At 39.5% G+C, this 19,331-nt stretch overlaps 1 protein-coding gene across 8 annotated transcripts in view; it reads right to left on the reverse strand.

Annotated features, from left to right (window-relative positions):
- Window positions 1-19,331, reverse strand: part of LOC127651226 (serine/threonine-protein kinase DCLK2-like) — an 82,291-nt gene that overhangs the window by 42,845 nt on the left and 20,115 nt on the right. For all 8 annotated transcript variants that reach the window (XR_007971541.1, XR_007971540.1, XM_052136964.1 and 5 more), the window contains exon 2: window positions 18,043-18,383. Coding sequence is in view for 6 of the 8 variants with exons in the window: in XM_052136964.1 (XP_051992924.1) it covers window positions 18,043-18,383 (341 nt within the window). In the remaining 2 variants the exon portion in view is untranslated. The remainder of the gene's footprint in view (window positions 1-18,042; window positions 18,384-19,331) is intronic.

Consider the following 19,331-nt stretch of genomic DNA (forward strand, 5'->3'; position numbering starts at 1 on the left):
AGTATTCTCATGTGTTGTCATTTTTAATTTCTTGTTACTACACATTCCTTTACAAACAGGAAACTGATACCGGTGAACAATGAGAAATGTGGAAATCCCATTGGGCTCACTTGATAAAGTTTCCAGACTGGGCAGACGTAAACAAAAGAGGACATTGAGATCACACAATGACCCCGACTGGCTCCACTGACACATTTCTATTCGTGTGCCAGCCCTATGTCTCCTAGCGATGCCTGCTGTGGCTGGTAGGCCGGTCAGACAAGCCACAGTCACGAGACGCTTTGGCTTTAACTTTCAGTCAACTTGCAGTCTGTGTGCAAAAGAGCTGCATTAATGACGCAGATGCAGTGCTGTTTATTAATTCAAGGGCAAACAATAATAGCTATCCTGATTCATGATACAGTATGTTTGACCCCAATTATTCCATTTAATCCTGATCTGCCCTCAAAACAAGTCAAGCAAATAATGCTGTATCAGGACCCAAAGCCACTTTAAGGAGAACCATTTTAAAACCATCTTGTGTGAATCAGCAACTAAAAAAGCAACTAAATTACAATTATATTCTATATATATATATATATATATATACACTCACCTAAAGGATTATTAGGAACACCATACTAATACTGTGTTTGACCCCTTTCAGCCTTCAGAACTGCCTTAATTCTACGTGGCATTGATTGAACAAGGTGCTGAAAGCATTCTTTAGAAATGTTGGCCCATATTGATAGGATAGCATCTTGCAGTTGATGGAGATTTGTGGGATGCACATCCAGGGCACGAAGCTCCTGTTCCACCACATCCCAAAGATGCTCTATTGGGTTGAGATCTGGTGACTGTGGGGGCCATTTTAGTACAGTGAACTCATTGTCATGTTCAAGAAACCAATTTGAAATGATTCGAGCTTTGTGACATGGTGCACTATCCTGCTGGAAGTAGCCATCAGAGGATGGGTACATGGTGGCCATAAAGGGATGGACATGGTCAGAAACAATGCTCAGGTAGGCCGTGGCATTTAAACGATGCCCAATTGGCACTAAGGTGCCTAAAGTGTGCCAAGAAAACATCCCCCACACCATTACACCACCACCACCAGCCTGCACAGTGGTAACAAGGCATGATGGATCCATGTTCTCATTCTGTTTACGCCAAATTCTGACTCTACCATCTGAATGTCTCAACAGAAATCGAGACTCATCAGACCAGGCAACATTTTTCCAGTCTTCAACTGTCCAATTTTGGTGAGCTCTTGCAAATTGTAGCCTCTTTTTCCTATTTGTAGTGGAGATGAGTGGTACCCGGTGGGGTCCTCTGCTGTTGTAGCCCATCCGCCTCAAGGTTTGTGCGTGTTGTGGCTTCACAAATGCTTTGCTGCATACCTCGGTTGTAACGAGTGGTTATTTCAGGCAAAGTTGCTCTTCTATCAGCTTGAATCAGTCGGCCCATTCTCCTCTGACCTCTAGCATCAACAAGGCATTTTCGCCCACGGGACTGCCGCATACTGGATGTTTTTCCCTTTTCACACCATTCTTTGTAAACCCTAGAAATGGTTGTGCGTGAAAATCCCAGTAACTGAGCAGATTGTGAAATACTCAGTCCACACACGTCTGGCACCAACAACCATGCCACGCTCAAAAGTGCTTAAATCACCTTTCTTTCCCATTCTGACATTCAGTTTGGAGTTCAGGAGATTGTCTTGACCAGGACCACACCCCTAAATGCATTGAAGCAACTGCCATGTGATTGGTTGATTAGATAATTGCATTAATGAGAAATTGAACAGGTGTTCCTAATAATCCTTTAGGTGAGTGTATATATTATATAGTATATGCTATATAAAATGAGATATCATTAATAATGAGATTGCAACATTTTTCACCACAATTTGGAATGCCCAATTCCCAATAAGCTCTAAGTCCTCGTGGTGGCATTGTGACTCGCCTCAATCAGGGTCGCGGAGGACGAATATCAGTTGTCTCCACTTCTAAGATCACCAGCATGTGCATCTTATCAAATGGCTTGTTGAGCACGTTACCGCAGAGACATAGCACATGTGGAGGCTTCACGGCATCCACCATGGCACCACACACAACTCACCACGCACCCCCACCGAGACCGAACCACATTATAGCAACCACAAGGAGGTTACTCCACGTGACTCTACCCTCCCTAGAAACCAGGCCAGTTTGGTTGCTTAGGAGACCTGGCTGGAGTCACTCAGCACGCCCTGGATTCAAACTTGTGAACACCAGAGGTGGTAGTCAGTGTCTTTACTCACTGAGCTACCCAGGCCCCAACCAACATGGGTGATTGACAGGTCAAAGAGATTAGATTAGACATTAAAAAAAAACCACAGACAGATTGTAATGTGTTGAAAACAGCATGTCCTATTGATTGCTATGAGATCTTGATCTAATGTGATTTAAAAGACTTGTGTCCTGAAGTGAACTGCCATCAGACTGTATGCAGGGGATTTCTGACTTGCTTGTGCACATTATTCTGATGTCATACAAACACAGAACATAGCAAGGCTTTTATTATGCTAATGCAATCTACACATGTCAATATCCACCCCAATCACTGTCCATAACAACTGACATGCACTCATTTCAGACATTTCATGCTAACGCTATCTGTGCATTTATCTGTCTGTGATGAACAAAGCTATGGAGATCTGCTAAAATACTCACAGACAGAAACAGTTTAGTAAACCATAAAACAAAATGTCATCAGTTATGTAGCAGAATCACATCATAAAATACATACTGTAGTCTAATTTCCAGGTTCCCTTGATAGCAAATATTTATAACTAATTCAATGACTATAACTGAGATTATTTTATTTTTCCAAGTTAGTTTCATTCTATGTCACTTACAGTCACTGTAGATCTAAAATTAAATATGACCTAATCAATGATAAATTAAACCTTTTGAGGAAGCATCTAGGTTATTTATTTTGTATGTATTTTGAGAACCTTACCTACAGTGTCAAAATATCAAGAAGTAGGTTCCAAGGCATTCTTCAGTTCTTAATTAAAACTACCTTTATTAAGTTGGCTATTTCATATTAGAAACACAAAAACTGTCAACAGTAAAAAAGGAGAAATGTGGATTGCAAACCCATACATATCAGCACAACTGCCTTCTTCAGGGTACAACTCATGCAAGCAAACAAACTATCTTATTGAGTTTCTCACAAACACTGGCTTAATTATACACACCAGCTTGGCTCATCTATGTCATCACAACCTACAGTGTATTTAAGTCAACATGAAATCACCTTAAATTAACCTTTTTACTTTCATCATAAACATTCTTAGGGTTCTTATTCTTATTGTGCACAATTTATCAGTATTCATTATGTACAAGCCCTCTTATTTTTCAGACCCTCCCCTCCAACCGCCTGTCATTTAGAGGCCATTTATCGATCCAAACGGTATCCCGTTGCATAAAGTCAAGTCCCACCCAATATGTTTTTTCTCATTGAATAGCCTGTTTCATTCTGAGATCACATTATGGAAGTAAAATGGGTTGCGAACCATTTCATGCTGAGTTTAAAGGCCACCTTAAATCCAATCTCTTTGCAAGTAAACAGTGAGATTACTGGCTAGGGTACAGAAAATATGTAGTGTTTGTGACATAACAATACATGCATATTTCTCATTTACAAGCATATTTAGAAAAGCTGAAGTATTTAAGATCTACAGTTGAAGTCAGAAGTTTACATACACCTTGGCCAAATACATTTAAACTCAGTTTTTCACAATTCCTGACAGTTAATGGTAGAAAACATTCCCTGTCCTAGGTTAGTTAGGTTCACTAATTTATTTTAAGAATGTGAAATGTCAGAATAATATTAGAGAACATGATTTATTTCAGCTTTTATAACATTCCCAGTGGGTTATAAGTTTACATGCACTTTGTTAGTATTTGGTGGCATTGCCTTTAAATTGTGTATCTTGGGTCAAACTTTTTGGGTAGCTTTCTACAAGCTTCTCACAATAAGTTGCTGGAATTTTGGCCCATTGCTCCAGACAGAACTGGTGTAACTGAGTCAGGTTTGTAAGCCTCCTTGCTCGCACACACTTCTATTGGATTGAGGTCAGGGCATTGTGATGGCCACTCCAATACCTTGACTTTGTTGTCCTTAAGCCATTTTGCCACAACTTTGGAGGTATGCTTGGGGTCATTGTCTATTTGGAAGACCCATTTGCGACTGAGCTTTAACTTCCTTGGTGATCTCTTGAGATGTTACTTCAATATTTCCACATAGTTTTCCTTCCTCATGATGCCATCTATTTTGTGAAGTGCACCAGTCCCTCCTGCAGCAAAACACACCCACAACTTGATGCTGCCACCCCTGTGCTTCACGGTTGGGATGGTGTCCCTTTTTCCTCCAAACATAACAATGGTCATTATGTCCAAACAATAAAATTGTTGTTTCATTAGACAAGAGGACATTTCTCCAAAAAGGAAGATCTTGGTCCCCATGTGCACTTGCAGACTGTAGTCTGGCGTTTGTATGGTGGTTTTGGAGCTGTGGCTTCTTCCTTGTTGAGCAGCATTTCAGGTTATGTCGATATACGACTCATTTCACTGTGGATATAGATACTTGTCTACCTGTTTCCTCCAGCATATTTTCAAGGTCCTTTGCTGTTGTTCTGGGATTGATTTGCACTTTTCGTACCAAACTAAGTTAATCTCTAGGAGACAGAATGCGTTTCCTTCCTGAGAGGTATTATGGCTGTGTGGTCCCATGGTGTTTATACTTGGATGCTATTGTTTGTAGAGATGAATGTGGTACAGGCATTTGTAAATTGCTCCCAAGGATGAACCATACTTGTAGAGGTCCACATTTCTTTTTCTGAGGTCTTGGCTGATTTATATTTTATTTTCCCATGATTTCAAACAAAGAGGCACAGAGTTTAAAGGTAGGCCTTAATATACATCCACAGGTACACCTCCAATTCAGTACACATCCTATCAAAAGCTAATTTTCTAAAGGCTTGACATAATTTTCTGGAATTTTCCAAACTGCTTAAAGGCAAAGTTAACTTTAAAAAAAAGATTAACAATTAAAAGTGAAACAATCTGTCTGTAAACAATTGTTGAAATAATTAATTGTGTCATGCACAAAGTAGATGTGATATATGACTTGCCAAAACTATAGTTTGCTAATATGAAACTTCAACCTAAGTGAATTCAACTGTATGTAGAAGGTTTTACATGAATATGCAAATTATTCTAAATGCTTACAAAGATCTAATCATGAGCCCTTGAAGTGACTTTCATGCTATTTGTAAGGACACTGAAGGGGTGGCACGGAGGCAGATGCATATGGGATAGGAATGATAACTTAAGGGTACGACCCTTCTCCTGTTTCCCTGGAGACAGATTTGTACACATGCAGACTTACAAAACGATTATGGGTCAAGGGTCTCTATTACCATGTCATTGGATGCCATTATCAGCTAATCACCAAGCATGCAGTTGGTTAGAGAGCTAACTCACGTCAACAGCTATAATATATCAAAATTGGTCAGTTTTATTTACAGATTACTAAATTGGCAAACCGAATCAAAACTCCTGCCAAAAGAACATGTGTGGCTTCTCTCCATCTGCTTCTAAGATGTAAAACCAAGCAAAGCTTTTTACTAAAAAAAAAAGAAAGGAAAAGAGCGATCTGCATTTATGGAGTTAAGGAGCGTGTCTGACTGAGAGAGTCTTCTGTTGGCTAGTACAGATCTGATAGCCCCCCTAAACAAGGCCCACACCTGCCAGCTGCACATTAAATCCCCCAGTCTTTAGGTTCAGTAACAGCAGAGCTGGATGGAGTCTCAGTGGGCAGCCTGCACCTCTCCACCCCACCCTCTCGTGAATTAGACTTGGAAGGCTCGGAAGCAGATGGCATCCAGTGGCTCTTGTATTAACATGCATGTTACCCCTAAATTTTCATAATTTATTGTTTGAAGGGCTTTTTTTATTTTTTATTTTTAGGCAATGCCTGGTTAATGGTCAGGCTTGGATGGTTATTTCACCCTATTAAAAGGCTATGTGGTATGGCTTTGTGAAAGAGGGGTTGTGAGTCTATCTGGAAAGAGAGAAAGAGGTAAGGGTGCTTACACCTGAGCTAGATTACGTGAAACACCTGTCTCTAATTCCACTGAGCATGGGGAGAGCGGCATATAAGCGACCATGCCACAAGCAGAGAAAGAGAGAGAGTCTGGCACGACAGTCTCACGGTGAAGCTACTGAGTTCGTGACACTAAAGATTTGTGATAACTTTGTGATGATTAGGAGTCTGTGACTAGCAGGCTGTGACTAGCAGCTATGACGCTAAAGAGTTTGTGAAGCTCAAGAAGGATGTTCTGTGTTACCCTGAAATTTGTGATTAAAAGCTCACCTGAGACCTGAAACATCCTGTCCCAGTGTCCTCCTTACCTCATACTGTGTGACCCTAACAGGCTTATTCAAGACTTAGTGCTTGTCTAATAGTAACTGTCAAATTTTAAATAATGTGCATTGACATGCATACCAAACATTGATAACAACCAAAAATCTGCGTATTCAAAAAATTTGACAATGCAAGAAAATGTTTATATTTTAAATCAATGGATTATTATCTGCTTTTGACATCAAAATGCAAACAGTCATGCACACAACACTTGTGCACATTGGCTAAGCTGGTAAGAACATGGGTAAAGATGTTTGCATGCAAAGCAAAATTGCAGTAATTGGCAAATATCTATGTGTCCCTACCGGTTTATGCATGTACTGTTTATGAACTTACCCCAATAAAAGAAAACCATATAAGGCATTTACACGACCTCACAAGTTGCGGCTTGGAGCCCCTTGCTAACTGCCAGGAGGCAGTCGCAATGGAGGAACCCTGTACCATCACAGTCTGGCCATGACTGTGCCCCCTCTATCTGTCAATTTGTCTTTTCTGCTTGTTTCCCTGTGTTTCTCTCCCTTCCTCTTGTGCTTAGCAGGTGTCATGTAAGGTGTCAGCCCCAGTTGCCATGGCAATTACGTCAATCAACTGATTATCCGTGGCACCTGCCTCCCTTTAACCTCTTCCTATTTAAGCTCCCCTCATGCTGAGTCCTGTGCTGTATTGTTTAGTGTGTATTCCCTGTTTGTTGGTTCAGCTAACTAGAGCTTCAGTCAGTTTATGTTGCTTTTTTCGGTCTTTCTATTAGCTGTACTTGGTCTTTTCCTCCACTGAGAGAGTTTTTGTATGTATTTTGTTTGGTTTTCATTTAATAAAGATTTGTACCTGCATCTCTGCATTTGGGTCTTTCATCTCAGCATGTCTGTGACAAAAATGTGACCCCATAAAGGTAAAAATGGCACTGAAAATCAATTCCAGCGGGAAAATATCAGCACCTTCAGAAAAAAGTGCATTTCTGGCAATATAATATAGTCTCTGGAATGAGACAAGCAGGGGGTGTCTTTTTTATCGGATGTGTTTGCAGCTGTGCATTGGGGACATGCCACCTTAAACTCGTCACAGTCCTAGTGAGGGCGTGCCAGCTGCAAAATACATATGACATGCAGAGATGCCATGCTTGCCTTGAACCAACAAAAACAGCTCTCAAGTCAACGCAATGCCACAGGAAATTCTCTAGTACGTGCACGTACACACACACATAAACACCCTTAAAGCAACAAGGTACCCCAAAAGCAGCTTAACTGTAGGACAGGTTACAGCTCAAGGATTTTCAATGGATTTTCATCTAGTAGACTCAGCAGTGCTCAAATACAAGATTCTAAGAAATATTTTAATGTGCTAATGTTTTTTTTCTTCCATCAACACTTTCCTGCCAATTTCTGAAAATGAATAGGATTGTATTATCTGTTTAGGTCAAACCTCAGTTAAAGTGATAAAGAGATTAATCAAAGACCTTAATCTTACTATGAGGCTAAGAACAGAAATACAGTGAGAGTACAGTGGCACTGAGCCACATCTAACCTCACCCCATCATGGTGAGGGCCAATGCCAGCACAGAGGATAAACTGCAAAGAAGTGCAAGAGTGGGCCGTTTTACTTCAAACATTCACCACCTAACATTATCCAGACACAATTATTTTTAATTGATATCTTAATTAAATTGTAATCATTTTATAATTGAATTAATAATAAGCACTTAAAGCACTTTTCAAGATGTTCAACCTGTCAGTGTTATGATTCACTTTGCAGAGGACACATACGGTTTAGTCAGAGAGAACATGATCACCCTTATTAAGTCCTAGGACTGCTAAGAACATAAATCTACTATAATTCAGCAAAAAGATATAAGAGGCTACACTCAAAAAATTCAATTAATTGTTGTAACCTTATTAGTCAGGTTGATTTAGTAAGAAAGAATACAACCAGTCAATTTAATGTTTCCACATTAAGCACAATTTAGGTTACCTGATATTTGTTTTTTTTACAGTATATGTGAAAGTGCCTTCAACCTCTTCAGCCATAACATTATTCACAATATATCACCTCAAGTGCTTTATGGCTTTTATATATTATGACTTAAATAGTTACTACATAATAGAAATATTAAGGACAAAAATTGTCATTTGTTTTTTATTTTATTAAGAGTATTCTTTGCTATATCTTCTCTGCTAGAAGTTATAAACCCACACAAATCAAAATATCCACTAAGGGCATTGATAAGGTGTGTAATAAATTGTGTTATTCATTAAATTGAAATTATCCAATTCATAAAAAATGATTCATTATTAATTTGTATTTATGATTATATTTTTTTTTATTAGAATTATTCATTCTGAATCCTAACATGTTAAGAAAATATATGAAATTATTATGAACATTATTTATACTCTGTAGGAGACATAGTGTCCATCCCGCTCGTTTGAATCCAAGTCCGATCTCACAGTGAAATCAAAAACAAAAGGTTTGCTGCATCCAAAAGCGTGTACTGTCACAGTGTTATGAACAGAAGGCAGCGAAGGTAGACGAGGAGACTGGATCTAAACACAGGCTTACTTTATTTAACAAAATCAAAACAAACACAAAGGAAAACCCTCAATGGGGAAATAAACACAACACTGAGAATACGGGCAGGGAAAACACACCGGGCTAACAACGTTTAACGAAAGACAAGGACTGAACCAAAAACCAGGATATAAATACACAAGGACAGGATGATACAAATGATACACAGGTGAGCACAATGAACAAAATGGCAGTGATGATGACAGGTGGATACTGGGAAGTGTAGTTCTTTTAAACAATAGACCAGTGAGACAGTGGAGCTAAACAAAAGGGACAAAAATGGAAACCAAAGGGGCAACGGTAAAACCAGTCAAGAAAACCCTAACACACAGTATGTACTGTATTTGATGAAGGACGCACTTATTTGCCAGCAAAACAGTACGTTCTTTTAGGTATGCATGCAAGTAGTATGAATAGATTTCAGACATACTCCATCCGGGGCATTGTCACGTGACCCGAATATATGATGTAAGAAAAACAACCGCAAAGAATATCTGTTCAGGTTTTGTTAAACAAGCACCATTTAAGCACAGGGAACCATTACCTTGGTATATAAATAGCACTTACAGTTGAGAAGAGCCATCAGACTCACGATTCACCACCATTCTTTTAAATCCAGTGTTTTGAACGTGATGTCGCCTCAGCTCATGAGCGATTATGGGATCAAAGTGTCCAGTTAATCCGCAATTCAGAATCTCACCGGAAACAGTAAATCATCCGGGTCATCTTGTTTACTGCTTATTGAATATAGTGCATTCGGACATACTACTCCATTGGCATACTGTTTTTGGCATACTATATAGTAGGGTAGTATGGATATTTGGACGCAGCACTTGACTTTTCTTTATCTAAATTTGTTCTGTTGCTACTGTGAATTTTTTAAATACTGCCCCCAGTGGCCAAAGCTGTAAGTATTGTTGGGCATACCAGCACATGTGAAATGTCCACAGAGGGGTGCCAAAATTGTGAAGCGAGTTGTTTTCTGATGTGCAGGAAGAGGAAGCATATTTAATACACTAGACCCTCAAGCCACAAACCTAACAAACAGTGGAGTAAAAATTTTGTGGTAAATGTGGTAAAAATGCGACATCCGAATCACGCTTGTCACTGATTACGTGAACGTGATTACTTTCTGGTTTCAACACAGGATCCAAATCTGGGTATTCCATGCTGCTGATGCAACAAGCTTTTGGCCACGCCACAAGGAAAGGTAAAATCACTTGAGCTGATTAAAAAAATTTTGATAGGAGATGGTGCTTGTCAGTGAGTCTGCATTAAGTGGCTGCTCCTAGGTTACTGAAACTCTCGGTAAAAACATGCTGACTTGTATGATCATGTTGTTTCTTAATTCCAACCTCCCTCGTTTTCTCATGCCTCATTGAGTGTCCTTATCTATTATTGTAAAAAGCTCATAAATAAACAGTAATAATAAAAAGAATACTATAAAGGTATCATTCATTTATTTGATCTTTGTCTTCCAAATCTATTCACTTTGAGTTGATCTTGCAACCTGGAACTAAAATACTCAGCTGCTGATGTTGAGATTAGAGAAATTCTCTCCTTAGTAAAAAATAAATTTCTTGAAATGACTTAAAAGGTGTGGGTACCACTGCAGTGATGTCCCAGCATACATTTTTAATACTTATCTGTGACAATCCACTTCCCATTGATGTGTGTGCTAGAAGCTACTCCTGCAGAGCCACTCAAAGACATCAGGAACCCCTGAGCTGCAGGCTAGATGGCATGCTCATCACAATCACGGATAGCACTAGTCATTATATTTTAGTTGTAAACTTCTCTGTCTGCTCATCCTCAGCTCAATGTCAATGAATAATGCAAAAGAGCACTTTAGGCTAAATGTCTACTTCACAGAATTTAGACCAGTGGTACTCAATTTGCAGACTCCGGTCTGGATCCAGACCGAAGGACAATTAACTCTGGATCAGGATCTAAACTTTTGTGCTAGTAATTTCACACCTGGCTAAGGTATTATGTAAGCATACATTTATACGCACAGAGCGGAGCCTGTCCCGAGCTATTCGCTTATTCCCTAGCGCTGAACGTGCTTTTATTCCTGCTCTCCATGCATTGCCTCTCTCCCCACTATAGAGGCGTCGCATAAAGCCTGATTCACTGTATGTAGTTATTTTTAAAAACAGTAGCAAAGACATCGCTGCAGATACTGGCATCTTTTGCTTAATCACACTGCAGAAAACAAAAATTAACTATCTGATGTGTAATTTAGACAGTTCAACAAAGCCAGGTTTGTGTCAGGACAAGGGAACGTGCTGCCTTTAGACTATAATGTTTCAAAAATATATATCATATCATTTCATAGCCATATGACAGCTACGTACAATTATTCAGACCTTTGCTGGGAAGGAAAGGATCTCTTGGAACAACATATGGTGCAATTTAATTGTATACAAATGATCTCCTATATTAAAATTGTAAACTTTGTAGGATGTGAAGTTTTATCAATCATTGAAGGGTCTCAAGATAGGAATAACGTAACACGTAATGAATACTGTACATTTGGACAGTCATTATCATAAAATAAACCCTACATTGCTTCTTACTATATTTGACAACATAAACATACAAATATTGACCCCTGAATGCCACCATTACCCAATCCGAATCAAGTATGCCGGAGCTGTGTTCTTTTAATGAATAAAAACAATATCTCTTCCTAACATCAATCTCACACACCTACCAAGACAATGTGGGGGACTTATTTCAACCATAGCATTCTTAAGTTATGCAAACCAGTCTAAAACATTACCATAATAATGCTGCATTCACCTTTGCCAAGCAGTTCTTCCATTCACTTTTGCATAATTAAGGTAGATCGGGACAGATTTTGAACATGCAGATGAGTTACCTTTCTAAATTCCAAAGAGATTTAGAGCAACAGACAGGCAAGCAGGAGCTCTCCACATACAATTCACCAGTGCTGGGTCGAATCCCTGACAAAATCATGAAGACATATCAGCTATCCACATTCCACCAGGTGCATACCCCAGCTTTTTGAAGGAGAACAGAAGGGGATATAAGGGATGATTCACCTATGCCAAACTGCTTTTTTTGTTTGCTCCTGTATGATCATATACCCAGGGTTGAGGAGTAACAAAATACATGTAACAGGATTGCATATTTAAAATACAAAATAAAAGTAACTGTATTCCACTAGTTATAATTTTAATCATTGGTATTTACAATACAGTTACATTCAAAAAGTATTTTGATTACTGAAGAGAATACTTTGTATTTTATTGTCATTTGTTTCATTTAATATTTAGTCCTTTCAGATGGAAAAATCTATACATATAAATTATGCAATCCAAAGTGCATTTGAACAGCGATGAAACACTTTCTTATGGAGTGTTATATCCATACAAGCAGACAGAGAAGTTTGAGGTAAGTTTGGAGCTGCAGAAATAATTGTCAGCTTTACACTAAGATAAAATACTATTTCCAGCCATTTTACATGCACATGTTAGGCACGATCATATTTATTTCAATAAAATTCAGGTTAGATCATAATTAAATTTTTTCTAGTAAGACGTTTGATATTAGGGCAAAAATCGTATTCTTGATTATACTATTTGTATTGTATTCTTGAAAAAATATCTAAAAATCTTAAAACAAGATCAGTTTGATTAATCTTGTTTTAGAAACAACACTGCATAAGATATTTAGGTTTATCAGAGAATTAATTTTTAACATGCGTATTTTGTCCGAGTTCGAGTTTTTATAGTCAAAACAATTGAAAAAGATACAGAATACATTACTGACCTTGAGTAATCTAATGGAATACATTACAAATGACATTTTACAGCAAGTATTCTGTAATCTGTAGTGGAATACATTTCAAAAGTAACCCCCCCCAATCCTGCATATACCATCTTTCATCAGAATGTGGAGGCTGCGCAGTCTTTATCTTAATTTGTATCCAGTATCCTGATTTGAAAGAAAAACACATCTAAACACCTGCAGAAAAATGCTGCAATATCTTAACATAAAGATACATCTCAAACTCAGAAGGAAGTCATTCTAGGTTTACAATGACGTAGCCATGTTGTAAAGGAAGGAACAATAGTTGTTGACAGTTTTGAGTGAGGTAAATCACCCACAGGTATGACCAAAAGGAAAAGATGGTATGGAACTACTAACCTGGCATTCAGTATAGTACAGTGTAAGAACAAAGTGAGGGCGGTCAAATTTTCTGATATGATTCGCTGATCAGTTTCTCATTCTCTTACATACTTGAGGCATCATTTGAGGCTCCCTAAGATTATCATACTGGTGGAGCCTTTTAGAGAAATTTGAGGAACGGTTTGAAAAATGGCAGTTTACTAAAGAGCATACAAAATGGAACCCACAAGTTCATACAAAAATTCAAAGAGATGTCATGTCAACAGTTCCTAAGAGGTTTTCCACCATTTTCTTGGGGGTCTTACTGGAGAAACGAGTATGGGTGGGACTTCCTCCAGATGTCGTTTTATAGCATTCCCTAGCTCTGGCTGCAGTAATTTTAGACACTGTTTACAGCTGGTAAAAAGGCACATTTCGGGCAGTCAGTGCCGGGTCCTCCACACTTCACCAGCCCAGTTGAAATGATTATTTATTGTGAATAAATTCTTTCAACTTTTCCTCTGCTCTTGGGTCTCTTTGTCTCATTCTGGCAGAACAATCTAGCCAGGATGGATACAGCGGAGGAATCCACTCTTCTTCTCAGCAGGGAACTTTACTGGGACATCAGCAGGATCAAATCTCTGCTTCTAACTGGGCTCTGGAGATGATGTCATCGCAGCTCGCTGAGCTCACCTCTGAATTCAAAAACTCCGCCAGCCTCCCGATGCCGGTCCCACCCAGGAAGTGCCCACACCGGTTCTGGCGGTTCCATATGTTTCTGGATGCTTAGAGACTCAACCCTCCAGCCTGTTCTCAGGTGAGGCGGGGTCATGCAGTCTTTCTTGTTCTTCACATTGAAGCCCTCTGCTGTCCCGCTGGAAAAAATGAAGGCATGCGTTATATCGGTCTTCGCCGAAGGGCTGGTGAATGGGGAACCGCCATGTGGGACAACAGAAATCCCTGTTGCAATTCATTCCAAGCATTCGCCATGGAGCTCCACCGAGTGTTCAATCGCTCGACTCAAGGTTTTGAGGAGTTGAGGGTTATATCCAGACTGTCTCAGGGAGCTCAGTGGTTCGCAGACTATGCCATCGAGTTCCGCATCTTTGCTGCATCTTGTGAGTGGAATGATCATGCCATGTGGGACCTGTTTCTGCATGGGCTTTCTGACAACATCCAGGACGAAATATATCCCTTGGACCTGACTTGGTGGACCTAGCCATCTGAGTCGATAAACGTCTGGCCATATGCCGCCGCCACCATTCTCCACCTGCCCAGGCAGCTGACCACCATACCCAGTCCAGAGTTCTGCCAACTCATCGGAATTCTGCCAAGACATCGGAATCATCATCATCAGAGTTAGAGCCCATGCATGTCGGGAGGGCTTATATTTCTCATAAAGAGAAGCAGCGACCATGAACAGTTATATCAATGATTCTCTGGAAGCCAGGCTCATCCTCCCTTCCTCTTCGCTGGCAGGGGCGGGGCTCTTCTTCGTGGAGAAGAATGATGGTTCGTTTAGACCTTGCATTGATTATCGGTGGCTGAATGACATTACAGTGAAGAATCGTTATCCTTTGCCATTGATGTCCTCAGTTTTCGAACTCTTTCAGGGAGTGCCCGTCTTCACGAAGTTTAACTAACGCAATCCTTATCACCTTGTCCGGATCAAGGAGGGGGATGTATGGAAAACGGCTTGTAACACCCATAGGGGGCACTTCGAATATTTGGTTATGCCTTTCGGATTGGTTAACGCCCAACTGTCTTCCAGGGTCTTATGAAAGGCAGGTGCTTCAGCGACTGCTAGAGAATCGGCTGTCTGTCAAGACAGAGAAGTGCACTTTTTATGCACAGTCGGTTGAATTCCTGGGGTTCATCGTTTCATCTGTCAGAGTGTGCATGGACCCTGCCAAGGTCAGAGCAGTCTCTGATTGGCCAACCCCAGATTCCAGCAAGGCTTTGCAGAAGTTTCTAAGATTCACAAATTTCTATTGTAGGTTTATTCGCAATTACAGCCTACTCGCCGCGTTTCTGAAGGATCTCACCTCCACCTGCACTGATTTTGTTTGTTTTCTAAATTAAAGAAGACAAAGTTTTCTACTGCACCTATTCATATATGGTGGATGCGTCGGAGGTTGGTATTGGAGTGGTCTTGTTGCAGCACTCTTCCTCGGATGGAAAGATGCATCCGTGTGCTTTTTTTCCGCACCACTTAACGCCAGCTGAACGGAACTACAACATCGGTAACAGAAAATTGCTGGCTCTCCGGCTGGCTTTGGGTGAGTGGTGTCATTAGTTAGAGGGTTCAGAGGTACCTTTTGTGGTCTGGACTGATCATAAGAACCTAGAGTACATTCGTAGTGCTAAATGTCTAAACTCCAGCGCGCCTGTCTAGGCACTATTTTTCACCTGTTTCAACTTCATCCTTTCTTATTGCCTGGGCTCTAAGAATTTCAAGCCCAACTCTTCCCACCGGATACCATCCTACCTTCCACTCGGGTGGTGGGGATAGTATCCTGGGATGTGGAGGCTATAGTTTGTGCTGCACTACTAAACACCGCGTCTCCCGCTATGTGTCCAACGATTCGGTTGTTTGTTCTGTGATCAGTTCAGACACACATCCTACAGTTTGGACATTCATCCATCATCACTTGTCATACAGGGGCAGCTCACACCCAGACGCTCATTAGACAGCTATTCTGGTGGTCACCACTAGCATAGGATGGATGCCGGTTTGTAGACGCTTGCCCTGCTTGTGCGGCTAATAAGATCTCCAGTAAACCCCCGGCCGGCATGACTTTTGACAGATGTGGGTAGTAATGCACTACATTTACTCTGTTACATTTACTTGAGTAAATTTTTGGAGAAAATGTACTTTTAAGATAGGTTTAATAATGGGTACTTTTTAGTCTTACTCAAGTAAAGTTCAAGTGATTTTTTTATTAATTTTTATTTGTTACAATGGGCAATGTTCCTTTCGTTACATTACTGGTTTTAATTAAACAAGTTTAAATAAATTTGTAATTTATTGAGAACATTTTGAATGGGACATTTACGACTTTACAGTTGCGCTTTGTCACTCAATTAGAGTTCATGAATGCAGCAGCAAGCACACCAAACAAACAATTTAATCATGCAATGCCTTCATTTTACACCAAGACAAGCAAAAAATTACCTTTTTACTATATTACATATTCTACATTTTTAGACCAGTGCTGAAATATATCAGTGCCTACTGTATAAATCCATGTAAACATCCACTTTAAGTGTAAATGCCTTTTGTGCTGCCTATCGCCTGTGTGCATGACTACTGGATTGCATCTCTGCACATGCACACTGCACAGCAACTGCATTGCATTGTCCCTCTCGCTTTACCTGTATTGAAATCAGTTGTGAGTCGAGTCTTGTGCTGCGTGTGAGGAGCGCTATTTCAATGATGCACAGAGTTGCCGCCTATTTAGAGCATTCCAAATCGCTCTCTTATGAGGCTTAATTTCAGTTTGGTTTCCTATGTAGGCAGGAAACAGCGAGGCAGCTCACTAAGTTTGGGAACAGACCAGTTGTGCCTGAAGCTTTAAAGCATAACGCAAACAACACAGAGCCAAATAGACAGGAAGGAACGCGTGGGTGGACAGATGAAAAGAGAAAGTATAAACACTGGGACACAATCTGTCTTGAATAGTGTCTCTATTGGGAAGGCCATGGATGAATTCTCAGTGTCCCTGTCACTAACTGAATATACAGGTCAATTGTGCTTTCTGCCAATCCTCAAAATTATACAAACACAAGAGATAAGAACTACTCCAATGTGTCCTTCTGTCTGATTTTGTTCAGATATTGCTGATATTCGGTTATTTAAGTACTTTTACCTCAATGACAAAACCAATATGTTTACCTACAAAAATTATTATGAAAACCAAATCACAGGATTTAAATTAAAAGTATAGATATTTCACTCACCCTCATGTCGTACCAAACACGTATGGTTTTATCAACACTATTTTTAAGATCCATTAGGTCCTCAAATGGGCTATAATGTGAGGCACTATCCACTGCCATTGTCTTAAAAATAAATAGGGTCATCTTCAATAAAATCAAATAAAAATCTCTTTTTGATGTTCTGCATAAAAATGAATTTCATATGGGTTTGAAATTACATGAGGGGAAAAGAATTATGACAGATTGAATTTTTGTGTGAGCTATTCCTTTAATAATATGAAGCCAAAGTATGACAGAAATTAAATGTATTAAATTATGTGACCACTAAATACCCCTGAGAAGTAATTAAGGTCATATGGGTTCAGCCGGAAAAAAAACAAAGGTTGGGAACCCCTGTTTTAGAGTGTGTGTTTTGAGCCATAACCATACAAATAAAACAAAGAAGACGTAATAAAGTTTTATAGTCTTAACAACCACAGACGTGAATAAAGACCCATCTGGATTTCCTGTCCGGTAGAGCTCAAGCGTGTTCACCATTAAATAGGGTTCAGGTGGTCATTACCACCTTGTGATGTATAATTCTGAACTATCTATATGTAAATACTGCATGCAGCAGTCCAGATCATTAGTTGAGGCTCCCTTGAGGGTGGTGACAAGGAAACATTCACATTTATTAAAAGCAATTAAATGCAAAAGGACAATCTGGCACATCGGAGGACAAAACAATATGTTTATATTCATCCTTAATAATGTTGAATTGGTAGTACTGCAACCAAGTTTGACATAATTGAGAATGACAGAGAATAAACTGACCACCCACTCACTCACTCAGCAAACATTTGGAATAGTGATGCCCTTCGGCAGCATCGAGACCAATTTAACCCCCCTTGGCTTTGTCTAACATCTTTATTAAAATTATTTTATAAATGGCTTTTTATATCTATCACTTACTTGTTTGCCCTCCAGAGTGTAGAGTCTCTTCACAGCTCCAGAGTCAAGTTTAATGGCATCAGTGATGTCCGTAAGCACCTGCTCAAAAGAGTGAACCGTCTTCTTATTTAAGAGGATCCGGACGGCCTTGCGCGGTTTGACGCCACTCCGGATGACCGTCACCAGCTTGGGTTTGATGAAGTCTTTGGTCTCTCGTTCTCTAAGGTCGCTCTTTGAAGTGGTAAGAGACGGTAGCGAGCGGAATGTGCCTGTTTTCACATTGACTGACCAGTTGGGATTAACATTCTTGGTGTAGTCCACTTTACGGTAGGGTTCATTGGAAGAACACACATAGCTCTCTCCTGCCAAAAAGAAACAAATAAGATGAACGGAATGATGTTTTAGTGCAAAATTCTTTGTATGCTAAAGAAGTGATTGGTTATTAACAAAAAATGTATTTATTGAAAATGTGAATCGTCCATTATCTCCTCTTCACTTCAAGCATAAGGTGAAAAAGGCTTATGTTTGAAGTAAAGACTCCAGATTCAGATTTGATTCAGATAGATTAAAATGGGAGATTTGTATATTTTCATGAAGTAAACTGACATTTTCTGAGGGTTTGGACCTATTTTTACTTTATTTAATGTAATAATGACCAAAGAGAACACACTAGTAATCAGAGCACTATTTTACAAAATTCTAGAGATCTAGAATTAATTGTAGCAAAGCTGGTACACCTATGCACATGTACAAAAGTTCTATCAGCAGCCAAATGTCATAATACACAACCAATATCTGAATACCATCCAAGAGACCAGAGACTGCATAGGGTTAATGCACCGGGAGGAATAAAAAGTGCACTTAGCCCATTCGTGACCCTGCTCTCTCTCTCTCTCCACTTTTCAGCTATGGTGTTGGACAAGGTCCAAGGCAAAGTATTTTCTTTTTTTGCACAAATTCCAATGCAACAGCTAGCAAGTATTCATTCCCATGTTCCAGGGCTACTTTGTTCAAAACCCAAAAGGCCATAGTAAATAAATACACAAGAATAAAAGGCTTCCTTTGCAAGCACATATATACATATATATATATATATATATATATATATATATATATATATATACTAGGGCTGTCGATTTAATGTGTTAATTCAGTGTGGTTAATTTTACAAAAAATAACATGTAAAAAAAATTCACGCTATTAATCGCATGTCCCCGGACCATAATGAGGAAGATTCCTGAAAAAATGCAAGCTTGTAGTACCACCTGTTTACTCCAGAGGGCAGTAAGCAGTAAACATTTTATGTTTAT

Source organism: Xyrauchen texanus, chromosome 11, assembly GCF_025860055.1.
Source record: "Xyrauchen texanus isolate HMW12.3.18 chromosome 11, RBS_HiC_50CHRs, whole genome shotgun sequence".
NCBI classification, from domain to species: Eukaryota; Metazoa; Chordata; class Actinopteri; order Cypriniformes; family Catostomidae; genus Xyrauchen; species Xyrauchen texanus.